Raw genomic sequence first — 12246 nt, forward strand, 5'->3', positions numbered from 1 at the left:
GCCCCTGTAGTATTCAAAAATGGTCTACCAAGGATGACCGACATAGCATCGTCTTCGGGAATATCAAGTATAACAAACTCTGTTAAGATGGTAACGTTTGCAACTACAACAGGCACATCCCTACAAATTCCAATAGGATATAACAGTTGATTTATCAGCCATTTGCAAAAGATATTTCAGTAGGTGTGAGCTTATTCAAATCAAGTCTTATATATAAAGAGAAATGCATAACACTAACACCGGCCCCCAAATCACATAAAGCAGTTTCGACATGACTTCCTTTAATGGAGCATGATATAGTTGGTATTCCAGGATCTCCTAACTTAGGTACTCCACCCTTAAAAGAATAATTTGCAAATATGGTGGAAATTTCAGCTTCATGTATCTTTCTTTTATTAGTGGCATCTTTCATGTATTTAGCATAAGGAGCATTTTTAATATATCAGTCAAACGAGTACGCAGGAAAACAGGCCTAAGCATTTCAACAAACCGCTCAAAATCTTCTTCATCCTTATTCTTCGGAGGTTTAGTTGGAAAATGCATGAGTTTCTGAATCCATGGTTCTCTTTCCTTACCATGTTTTCTAGCAATGAAATCTCTTTTTATCATATCTTTTATTCTTAGGAGGTGGGTGATCAAGATCAACAACATGTTCTATTTCTACATCATTATCAGGTTCTTTATCCTTACCTGGTTGAGCATCATCATGGACACCATTATCAATATCAGTATCATTGGATGGATGTTCATTACAAGATTGTGTCTCAACATCAGAAATAGAAACATCATTATGATTCTTAGAAGGTTTTTCTATCAGATGTTCACTAGAAGCATGCAAAGTTCTATCATTTTTCTTTTTCTTTTTCTTCTTAGATAACTGGGTGTATCAATATTAATTCTTTAAGAATCTTGCTCATTTCTTTTAGAATGACCTTTAGGATATAATGGCTCATGAGCCATTCTACCTCCTCTAGTCATTACTCTAATAGCATGATCATTTATATTATTATTATTATTATTCATCTCATTAAGCAAATCATTTTGAGATTTAACAACTTATTCTAATTGAGTATGAACCATGGATGCGTGTTTTCCTAAACCCTTAACATCATTAGCATTCCCTCCTTTACTTCGTCTAAGTCTGGGTTGCTAGAAACTACCGATTTAGGAATTCCTAGCGGGCCTGGCTTTGAGGTGCTTTAAACTCTGTGCGATGCAATTCAAATAGTGAACCCGGACAACTGAACAGCCCAACTTCTTTTCTTCTTTCCGCGCGGGCTGGTTGGGTTGAATGCGAGTAACCAAAGTTCTTGTTTAGACACGTAGATTGAGAACCCCTGAGCTAAACAACTTCCCATGCCCAAAACCAATGAACTGACAATAATACCCTCAACTACTCCTGCCCAAAACCAGTGAACTGACAATAATACCCTTCGGTCGCTCGCCCACCGTTTCCCCCTCCCAATCTTGAGCACCCACACCCCTGCCATCCCGCCGCCGTCCTCCTTCACCCGCTCCCTCTCGATCCCCTCCCACCTCACCTCCTCCTCGCCTCTTGCCGACGTTTCGTCAAGGTACTTCCCAATCCAAAACCCTAGCCTCTCCCATCAGATCAACCACTCTCTTCAGCCTAATCCGGCACTAGATCCGCGCAACCAGATCTGATACCTTCGATTTGATCCCTTTCCGCGTGCGCATCGTAGGTTCCGGCGGCGATGGCGGCGAGGCTCGCGCAGCTGCGGACCAAGGCGGCGCAGGCGGCGGAATTCGCCTCGAAGCACGGCGGCGCCTACTACAAGGAGGCGATGGAGAAGAACAAGCAGTACGTCGTGCAGCCTCCCTCCGTGGAGAAGTGCCAGGAGCTCTCCAAACAGCTCTTCTACACGCGCCTCGCGAGGTAAAGCCCCTAAATAAATGATTTATGTGTCCAACCGTCTGTACATGTGGCGTGGTTCCAATCGGGGCTCTTGCGCAGTATCAGTGGATCTGCTTGTGCTCGTAGCAACGGGGGTGACCATGGTGTGGTTGAGGTTTGCCCCATAATTGCCTACTATCTCTATTACTGCCTGCCTAGCTGAACTGGATCGTAGTATGGGGTGGTCCACTCGTGGCTGTGGCAATGTGTGGCCTTCTAGGGTGAGTGATCGATGTATTTGGTGGATACAAACTTCTTTACATAAATTAGATATAAAGTGTTCAATGTATAGCCACCGCCACTTGTGACTGGGGGATTGAGCGATTGCATAGTTCTTCACTTTCTGCACTATTTATGAACTTTAGCATACGGAAATCTTGGAGATCTCTTGTATGTGCCATCCACAATGTAGCTCAAATCTGAGTGGTTGGGGGAAGACCATTGCTACGTCAGCAATTTCCGGTTAGCTGGGGTTTATGCTCTCTTTTTTTGTGACTGTGAGACGGTTCTTATGTTTTGCTAGGCTGGGACTATGCTAATTGTTCACATGATGCTTACTCTAGGCAGCTACCAGGACAGAGCAATTTAGCTAGGTGTGCGTGGTGTGGCAGTGTCACCTACTCCTAACTGGATGACCCTCTTGTAGAACACTATTTATGATTGCTAAAGTTTGTATGTGGATGGAGATGCACCTTTGTTCCTTGAAATGATAACTGTCACTTCAATCTAACAAGATATGCTATGTTCAATAATTGGTTTTAATGGATAAATCACAATTCTGCAAGTCATGCAAGGTACCCACTTGTGTGAGGGAAATATGTCTGTCCTGTTAGTTGGCACAAGTTTGTGATTTCAATCATAATGGAAACATTTTATGTCATCCTTATGCTTGATCACCTGTGCAGCTTTGTTTTGTTGCTATGTTTTTATATTTTTCTTTGACCCATGTTGCATGGAGACATCACAGATGTAGCATAAAGGACGATTGTTTAGGTGAAAGCATAGTCTCTTGTGAAGTTGATATATCATAAATGAAAGGTAATCTACTATGTATGATATTCGAGAAGTGAGTCTTAGCACATATAGCTCTCTGTGAACCATTTGCCATTTTTCTGCATGTTTGCAAAGAAATCGATTCAACTGTTGCCTGCAAATATTCCATCAACATATCATGCTGATCTGAGTTATTGGCAGGAACAGTGTAGGATATTTCTGCATGTATAGGCAGGTTTGACTGACTGACATAGTAAAACCTTGAGTTTCGTTGCTTCTTGACTTGTGTATGTTTTGAATCTTTGGTCTTATTAGCTACTTTGTGCAAAAAGTGCAACCTCAGTCAAGTGTATCCGTCTTCTGGTTATGTGTTGTTTGTTGCTGTTGTTGTTTACATTTTGAGGTATCCATGAGTGGTTATATAATCCAGATTCATGTGGTCATTCTTGGACATATTATGAACTTCACTCTAGTAGTTTGACATATAGGATGGGATGGACACTTGACCTGGTCATAACCTTGTTTTGTTGAACCAGCGAACTAGCTGAGTTCGGTTTCAAGCAAACTTACATCACCAGTTGAATCATGATTGATACATTCATATATTCCTTTAACGATGTCTTAACCAGCGGTTTAGTTTGACACATATGATTAATCAAGATTGTTTGCCAATTTGAACTGTTCAATACATTGTTTTCCAACTTGCATTCCCTACCACAGATTTTTATTTGACATTGTGGCAAATGCTGTGCCATGAGGCATGTTTACCTTGGTAATGCAACTTCCAGATGGTACGCGGTACAATAGTGATTAGTTGTTGTGTGTGGTAGGAAGACCAGACTATGGCTGCACTTGTAGGAGAGGACTAAATGTGTATTTTTCCGTGTTGAGAACCGGGCTTCAGTTGGCCAGTGGTGTGATTGCATGGGAAGCCCACGTTCAAGGCCTGGTCTCCGCAGTAGTGGTCATGGCTGTTCTTCATAATCAATACTAAGCCACATGGGCTAGTTCCCCTTAGGCCTGGTTCTCCATTTTGTATATTTACGTGTTTGCCATCTTCAAATGGAGTGCAACACTATATCTTCCATGAGCCGTAATTTGATTATGCACATCTATGCTGATCAGTGCAAGGAATTTTGCTTGTTTTTCCTTGCCGCGGTGAATGTTTTCTATTGTGCTTAAGCCATTCCTTTGTTCTCTGGAGTCTGATCAGTGGCTTGTATATATATTTGCTGTTTTCTTCAGTCTACCAGGCCGCTATGAAGCATTGTGGAAGGAGGTTGACGGTGTCAAGCAGCTTTGGAAGAACAGGAAGGAGCTCAAGGTGGAGGACCTTGGAATTGCAACACTGTTTGGGGTTGAGCTTTATGCATGGTTCTGCGTAGGCGAGATTGCAGGCAGAGGATTCACCTTAACCGGCTATAAGGTCTGAATTAGATGTCGAGGCGCGCCTTATAATATACTCTTAGCTGATGCTTGTCGAAATTACCTGTCTTGGTTCACAATTTTGTTTCTGAAAAGTTTCCAGTGCTGAATGCCAGCAAGACGAGCACACAATTGCAACAGTGCCTCAATAATTTGCTCGCTCAATTGCCCATTATTTTTTTGTGGTCTGTAACTTGTTCCACTTGACGCCTGCTGCACCACTCTTGTGTTGTCTGGTATGAAATGAACCCATTTCTCGTTGCAGATGAAAGTAAACTTATTGGATATCCTTTTCTTTGGTTCCTCGTTAGTCATCCATAGCGTCTTGTAGTTGAAGTAATGCAGGTTGAAAGCCGCGCTAACATACTGCACAGTATACCCATCTTTCTTGTACTTTATTTCTCTTGTAAAACAAGACTAGCTGTGCTAAACGAGGGGAGAATTAGATTGCCTAATGACTTGCTAACTCATAACATGACCTGAAAGAAGGTAACGAGGTCTAGCTCGCAAAGTCATTATTTTTCTATTCCTAAAAAATCGTTCAGCTGTAGAGCAGCACGATGAGGGTGGTGAGGCTGCTGGCCGCCAACACGAGCATCCACCCCGTCCCTGCCCCGTCGTCCTCCTTGCTGGCGAAGAGCAGCAGCAAGCGGTCGCACGCCAGCTTGAAGAGCGCGACGCACGCCAAGAAGAGGCTGATGGAAAGCACCGCCAGTTCCTTGTTCTGAAGCGTCTCCTGGATGCTCCTCATCTCCTCCACATCCCACCTGCGCGCACATCCACGTCAAAACAATCCCGACCCGACCGCTTTACCTCGTCGCGTATCATGGCATGGCATGGCATGGGTCCTTGCCTCATCGCCGCGTTCTCCCTGACCAGATGGTCTAGTTTCCGCGAGACGCTTGATTTCCAGTCCCTCAGCTCTCCCACATCCCTCGCCTGAACCAAAACGAGAGACAACAAAAGAAACTCAAACCACTTGGCCCTTTCAGTTGCATGCATCACACAAGGTTGGGACGAACTGAGTACGTACCCCCTTGTCCTTCCACTCCACCAGGTCCTCCACGTCCGCCTTCATCTTCTCCAGCGCCTTGCCTGTCTGCGCCAGCCCGTTGTGAAGGTCCGGCAGCTTGCCGCCGTACCTCTGGTTCAGCACCTTGGTGTACTCCTCCAGCGTCGACAGCCCCAGCTCCAGGGACCTCAGCTTCTGCATCAGGATCTTGAGCACCACGTCGCCGTGCACCCGCCCCGTCGCCTGCTTCACCGCCTCCTTGCCCTGCGCCTGCGCCGGCTTCCCGTCCGCCACCCTCGAGCCGTTGTTCTTGGCCACGTCGCCGGCGCTCTCGTTCCGCCCGCTGCCCTCCACCTGCCTGTCGTGGACCTGGGAGCCGGCGGTGTCGTTGTGGCCGCTCTCCTTACGGGCGTCGGCGGCAGCCTTTGCGGCGTCCGCGTCGGGGCTGTGGCTGGCGACGAAGTCCTGCAGCATGCGCTCCACGGCGTCGATGCCGTACACTTCGAGGTAGCTGAGGATGCAGTAGAACCCGGAGCCGTAGTGGCTGACGAGGCGCAGCCGGAGGTAGCGCGTCCACCGGGGCTCCGTTAGCACGAAGCGCTGAGCGTGCCTGCCGTTCTCCGCCGTGAACCGCCCCAGCAGTTCCCACGCCTCCCCCGGGTAGCTTAGGCTGCCATGTAGCTCCAGGTCCTTGAAGTTGGAGGAGTAGTGCTCCAGGTTGGCCAGCGCCACGGTGTGGACGAGCGTCTCCTCGGAGAGCTGCACCACGACGAACTTGTCGTCCGCGGAGCACGGGTTGCGGAGGTAGCGGTCCTTGTCGCCGTCGAGGATGTTCGCGGCGCCCTTGGCCTCCTTGTTATGGGCGAGCACCTTGGCACCCTTGGACGCCGCCGCGTAGTTGTACTCGGCGCCGCTAGGCTCGAGGCGGTGCGCGGCGCCGTCGGCGACGCGCTGGTGGTGCCGGCCGCTGTCGTTGTCGGCCTTGCCCTGCAGGATGCGGCTCCGGAACTCGTCCAGCTCCACCAAGGCCGCCTCGGTCGACGAGTTGCCGCCGCTTGCGTTGGACGGTGGTAGCGCTTCTGGGGGGTGCGGCGAGGAGGAGGATTGGCACGTCGGGGAGGAGGCGGTATCGGCCGGGAATATGTATGCCTCCAGTGGCATCACCTTGCAGTAGTTGTCGCGCTCGCCGTAGAAATCTGCGTCGACAGATCCACCGATTCATTCAACCACGCAGACGCAGACATGACGACGAGACGGATCGGCATCGAAGGAGATGGAAGATACTAGTTACCCGAAGGGTCGTCGGTCTGGCTGTTGAGGAACTGGGAGCGCAGGAGGAAAAGGAGACACCATACGGAGAAGACGACCGAGACCGACACCTCGCGGAGGCCGCCGTCCATGGAGAGCACATCCGTTACCGGCGTCGGCCCGCCGCCGCCTCCCCTGTGCTGATGAGCCCCTCCCCCACCGCCTTTTCCTCCTCCGCCTCCTTCTCTCTTCTTCTTGCTCATGCATGCACCACCTACCTACGACGACGTGCCTGCCCACGGTGATCACCAATTGACGAGTCGATCGTTCTCTTTCGTCTCTCCTTCCCTTCCACACCACATGCACATGTACGGTGGGACGCTACGTTGTCGCCCTCAGCGCATGCAGCTTCACCGGGGGTCGATCCAAACGCGCGTGAGGGAGAGGACGGGAAGAGATAGAGAGGAGGAGAGGCCGGGCGAGCAGGAAGCCAGGAACCGCTGGGGAGCAAAAGATGGAGCGGCAACTTAGGAGGTGACCGAGTGCGCAGTGGCAGGTGATGGTCATCGATGCGCGCGGCGGCGGCATCGGCATGCATGGTGTCTGCAAATCGCCTCCCCCTCTCTTTACAGATATGCTAATTCTCATCCATTAACTATACTACTCCCTCCGTTCCTAAATATTTATCTTTCTAGAAATTTCAAATGATTACTACATACGGATGTATGTAGACATATTTTAGAGTGTAGATTCACTCATTTTGCTCCGTATGTAGTCACTTGTTGAAATGCCTAGAAAGACAAGTATTTAGGAATGGAGGGAGTACTATGTAAGTTACCTGTTTTTTAAATTTAGGCAAGTCAATTTTGTATCTAAATGATAAGTGTCAAACGTATGGCACGAAGACACTTTGTCCTGATGTTTTTTTTTTTTGAGAATAACAAACTTCATTAATTAAAAAGCGTTCGGAATCTCCACCGCTATTACATGCAAAATACACTCAGGAGGCACAACCCGCCATTCTTGAGATACTTGTTCACTAACAACTAACTTAGCAAGAATATGTGCAGCTTGATTTGCAGTCCTTCTCCATGAAACTTTACAACCCTGGCATCCCTGCACCAGAGCCTTAATATCCTCAACAATTGGCCCAGCCGCCGAGAGATTTTTGCAAGCACTATTTATCATTCTCACAGCCTGGTTGCAATCCATTTCAACATGAATCTTTGAGATACTCAAATCACGCCCAAATTGGAGCGCTCTTCTACATGCCTTCAATTCAACAAATTCTGGTTTCGAGTCATACGAAAAGAATTGAGTTGCAGCACCCCGAAAGGCATCATCATGGTCACGCAAGACCACCCCTCCTCCTCCCTCACATCCATTCTTTGACACCGCTCCATCAACATTCGCTAGAATCCACCCTTGTTCAGGTGGTGTCCATTTCTCAAGTCATGGTCGCACAAGAGTTCTTGATTTTCGTTGCACCACTTCATACCACTCATCCATGAGCTTTGAGACCGAATATGATATTTCATGTGGAGATTGAATCTTCTTCCCATCCCTTGCATTATTCCTCGCAAGCCAAAGCCCATAAACACCCTGTATCATCATTTCTCTCTGTTCATCATCAACCTCAGAAATCCATTGAGCCAACTATCTACCTACCTCCACATTTGATTGCATATCTTCTGGCGGGTAGCCATCAGGGATTCCTCTTTTTTCAGAAAAAACTTTCCAAAAACACTGCGAGTGTGGACACATCCAAAATCTATGAGCAAGAGACTCCTCTCTCCCACATGCAGCACACCCCACACTAGATTTAATTTTTCGTCGACTAAGCTCAGAACATACAGCCAAACCATTCCTCATAAGACGCCAATTATGCACCTTCACTTTGTTTGTAACCATCTGATGGTGATCATGGATCTTAAAGCGGGACCGGTTGACACGTCATCTAACTGGCTCGTTTGGGCGCTATGCCATCCGCCCGAACACATTTTTTTAGCTGACCGCCCTCGCCCTCTTACCTATTCCTATCCACTCGTCATCCCCACGAGTGAAAGAGGGAGGGAGACAGAAAGGGATCCATGGGGACTGAGATCCAACGCTCAATATTGGCCCAAGTCAAACAACGATTGAGATTGAGAGATTTTTAGGTAGCCGACAGCACAAACAACTTGAGTCGTTCTTCAGTCCATTAGAAATAGAAACAATGGCAACCAAGGTGAAAAACCAACAGTCCTATATATTATTCTGAAACCGCATAAACTGAAATCATTTAGGGTATCTGCAACGGGGCAACCCGCAAAAAACCTCCCGCTTCCGTCCGCGGATAAGGGGACTAGTCCGCAGACATGGATGCGGGAGGCAGCCATCTAACGCTAGCCGCATACATCCGACCAACAATTCGAACCAAGCGGGCGAAATTCGATCAAACCGGATGGATTTCATTCAAATTCATATATAATTTACATAAAAGGTAAATATTTCGACCGTTTAACTAAAAAACTAGAAAAATACTAAACCCTATACCGGACACCTCGTACGCGTGGCCGCCCTGCCCTGCGGCACCGCCGTTTCCGTCGGTGCCATCATCGCTGTCATCCCTCCAGCAGCTGTACGACACCGGAGGGCCGCGACAGCCTTGTCCAGCGGCTGCCTGCTGCTCGTAGAGGAGCCGCTCGGCCTCCTTGTTAGGACCGAGAGTATATCGACCAGAGGGGGAGGGGTGAATGGGAGATTCAAATTTTCTTTCGAAAGCTTTGAACCATATCCCTATCACAGCAGCCGAATAGAATAACGAAGGAAATGAACTAAATCAATCTTCTTCGTGAGAAGCATATTCTTCGATGAATGCATTGACAATAGTACAAGCTTGATAGATCACATGTTTAACTACGACGAGAGTAATGCAACATGCAAACAGATGTAGTAGAATGAGACACATCATGGTATAAAATGATACAAAAACTATGGACAAATATCACAACTGAATCTGAGATACAGGGTGGTGACAAGTGAAAACAGGCGAACACAACGAAACAGAGTGATCACAGAGTTACAAGATGATAACAGACACAAGGAAATGATCGAGTAAACTATCGGCACACAACACGAATAAAAACTACTGAAGGAAATACAGTAGAGTAAATAGAACCAGTGGTGCTCTATGGCAACAGATAGATTTGGTAGACCAGTTCACCCTTCTGCCAAAGGGCTACATTGTAGCGATCAGACCTCAAACGGTCCAATCTCTGTGCTCAGGTGTCATCCCTGGATCAGTAATGCTGACACCACACAGTACTCGAAGGATTTATAACAGAGTAGCAATCACACACTTATTACATCGAGTGTCTCAAAAGAGAACTTATTACAATAAATATGGCTTAAGGCCATCTAACAACGATAACAGCGGAAGGCTTGGAAGATAAGTGAGTCCATCAACTCCAACGGCATCACTGAGTATAGAACCACGACCTAAAACACCTTAATCGTCGTCTGAAAAGTCTGCAACATTAACGTTGCAGCCCGAAACGGGTCAGCACATGGAATATGCTGGCAAAATAACACATAGAGAGTAATGGAATGAAATAGGCTATTCTATATGCATATTTGGCTGGTGGAAAGCTCTATGGTTATAGTTTTGCGTAAAGCCAATTTTTCCCTACTACAAAGGAATAAATTTTATTTAACTATCATGGTAGTTGTTAAACATCGAGAATGGTTGACAACATTCTCAATCCCAATTAAGCAACATCATTAAACAAAATCCAACAAAATTAATTTTAGAGTAACATGTTGAGACTCACATGATAATCCAGGTACTAGATACTCAAGATGTGCATAACCGGCGACACGGCTAATCATGATTAGTTTATACACTCTGCAGAGGTTTGCGCACTTTTCCCCACAAGACTCGATCGCCTCCGTTTGGTTTCTCGCACTACATGGTGTTTGAGAAGACGGATGACCGAGACATAGTCTTTCAGAAGCGCTAGCACCTTATGATCGGGTAGACCGTTACACATACTTTCCCCTACATCTGCTAGTCTACCACTGTAAGAGTTCGCACAACTTAATCAACTATGCTAGAGCCCATAATAGCTTGTGGCTGCACACGGAAGTTTCTAGCATGAAAAATCTCATGATCCCTTTGAGCCTGGGTGGTGGTCCAAAAGGAAAACAGGCAATCGATGGAATACCCAGGTGCCTCAATCCATCCAGATGTGTGTTTAAGTTGCCACCTTAAATAAACCATTAATTAACAATCTCACATCTGTCATGGATACACTCACCCAATCCACGTCTACTAGCATAGCATGGCATAATAGGCAAACGTAGAAGTAACTCCCAAAGGTTTGATAATAACAGGTAATAGGTACTACCTCAGCTACTTCCCAAAACCCACAATTTAATTAGATCCTAATCATGCAGTGTGTGAGGATTGATCTAATGCAATAAAACTGGGTAGAGGGAAAGCATGATCAAAGTGTTACTTGCCTTGCTGATGATCCGGGAAACCTAGCGATTCGAAGTAGCAAGCGGCGCACTCCGGGTACTCTATCGCAAACAAACAAGCATACAATAAGTACTCAACTAATACACAGGTAAAACTCAAATAAGAGATCTAACCAAAAAGTTCAACTTAAGAACTCCGGTTGGCAAAAAGAATCAAATCGAACGAAGCAACGAAAGACAAACGGCAAAAGAAACAGGCTTCGTTTACTATTCTGGATCTAAGGCAATTTTTACAGTGGCAAAAACTTATTTGAGTTGGTTAAACGGAAAGAGGGTTTCGAGACAAAACTCCAGGCGCTCGAATCGCCTGATTCCGATAAACGAGCGAAAAGTTAGACTAAAATGAAAATCGGATCAGAGATCGCGATCAGAAAAATCACGGATTTAATCCGAGAAAAAGAAAGACGACGAACGTTCGTTAAAACGAACGAACGCTCGCTAATTAAATAAACCGGAAAAACCGATCTATTTAAAAAAACCGAAACTAAAAAAAACCGAGCAAAACCGTCGAAAAACCGAATGGTTTTTCGAGAAAAACCGGCGGCGGCGAGACAACCTCTGGTGGCGGATCCTGCGGGCGGCGATGTCGGCGGCGCGGGGCGGCGCGGCGCGGCGGCGGCGACGACGGGCGGGTAGGGTTAGGGTTTCGGGCGGGGGCGCGGCTGGGCTTGGCCGGGGCCTCGGGGCGCTTATAAGAAGGCCCGGCCAGGCGGAGTCCTGGCCGGTTACGGCCCAAGGTCGGTTCGGACTTTTTTTTTAAATAATTACACTCGAAAAAAAACAAAAGGAATACTAAACAGACTCCAAAAATCCCGAAATAAATTTTCACCAGCTTCTAAAATCAAGCCGCACAGGATGAACATTTATTTGGGGCCTAAATGCAATTTTGAAAAAACACGCATTTTTCCTAAATTCAAATAAAATAGCAAATAAAACCAAATAAAATCTTATTTGATTTTTTATTAAATCCCCAATATTTCTTTATTTTGGGAAAGTCATTTTATTCCCTCTCTCATAATTTTTATAATAGAAATATTTGAAGATAAAATAAATAAAATCAATTGATCCTATTGTCAAAATTTGAGACAACTCAAATCTGAAAATAACGAAATCCCCAACTCTCTCCGAGGGT

At 46.4% G+C, this 12246-nt stretch overlaps 2 protein-coding genes across 2 annotated transcripts; one reads left to right on the top strand and one right to left on the bottom strand.

Moving 5' to 3' along the window:
• Nucleotides 1-1405: 1405 nt before the first annotated feature.
• Nucleotides 1406-4597, top strand: LOC125544075. The gene is made up of 3 exons (XM_048707628.1): nucleotides 1406-1574; nucleotides 1704-1897; nucleotides 4154-4597. Exons 2-3 carry the CDS (start codon nucleotides 1716-1718, stop codon nucleotides 4338-4340), a joined length of 369 nt encoding a protein of 122 aa, XP_048563585.1. The 5' UTR covers nucleotides 1406-1574; nucleotides 1704-1715; the 3' UTR covers nucleotides 4341-4597.
• Nucleotides 4435-7126, bottom strand: LOC125544076 (SUN domain-containing protein 5-like). The gene is made up of 4 exons (XM_048707629.1): nucleotides 6637-7126; nucleotides 5367-6541; nucleotides 5187-5272; nucleotides 4435-5100 (listed from the first exon to the last, which is right to left on the bottom strand). The coding sequence occupies exons 1-4, from the start codon at nucleotides 6854-6856 to the stop codon at nucleotides 4875-4877; spliced, it is 1707 nt and encodes a 568-aa protein (XP_048563586.1). The 5' UTR covers nucleotides 6857-7126; the 3' UTR covers nucleotides 4435-4874.
• Nucleotides 7127-12246: the final 5120 nt, after the last annotated feature.

This window comes from Triticum urartu, chromosome 3 (genome assembly GCF_003073215.2).
Source record: "Triticum urartu cultivar G1812 chromosome 3, Tu2.1, whole genome shotgun sequence".
Lineage (NCBI taxonomy): Eukaryota > Viridiplantae > Streptophyta > Magnoliopsida > Poales > Poaceae > Triticum > Triticum urartu.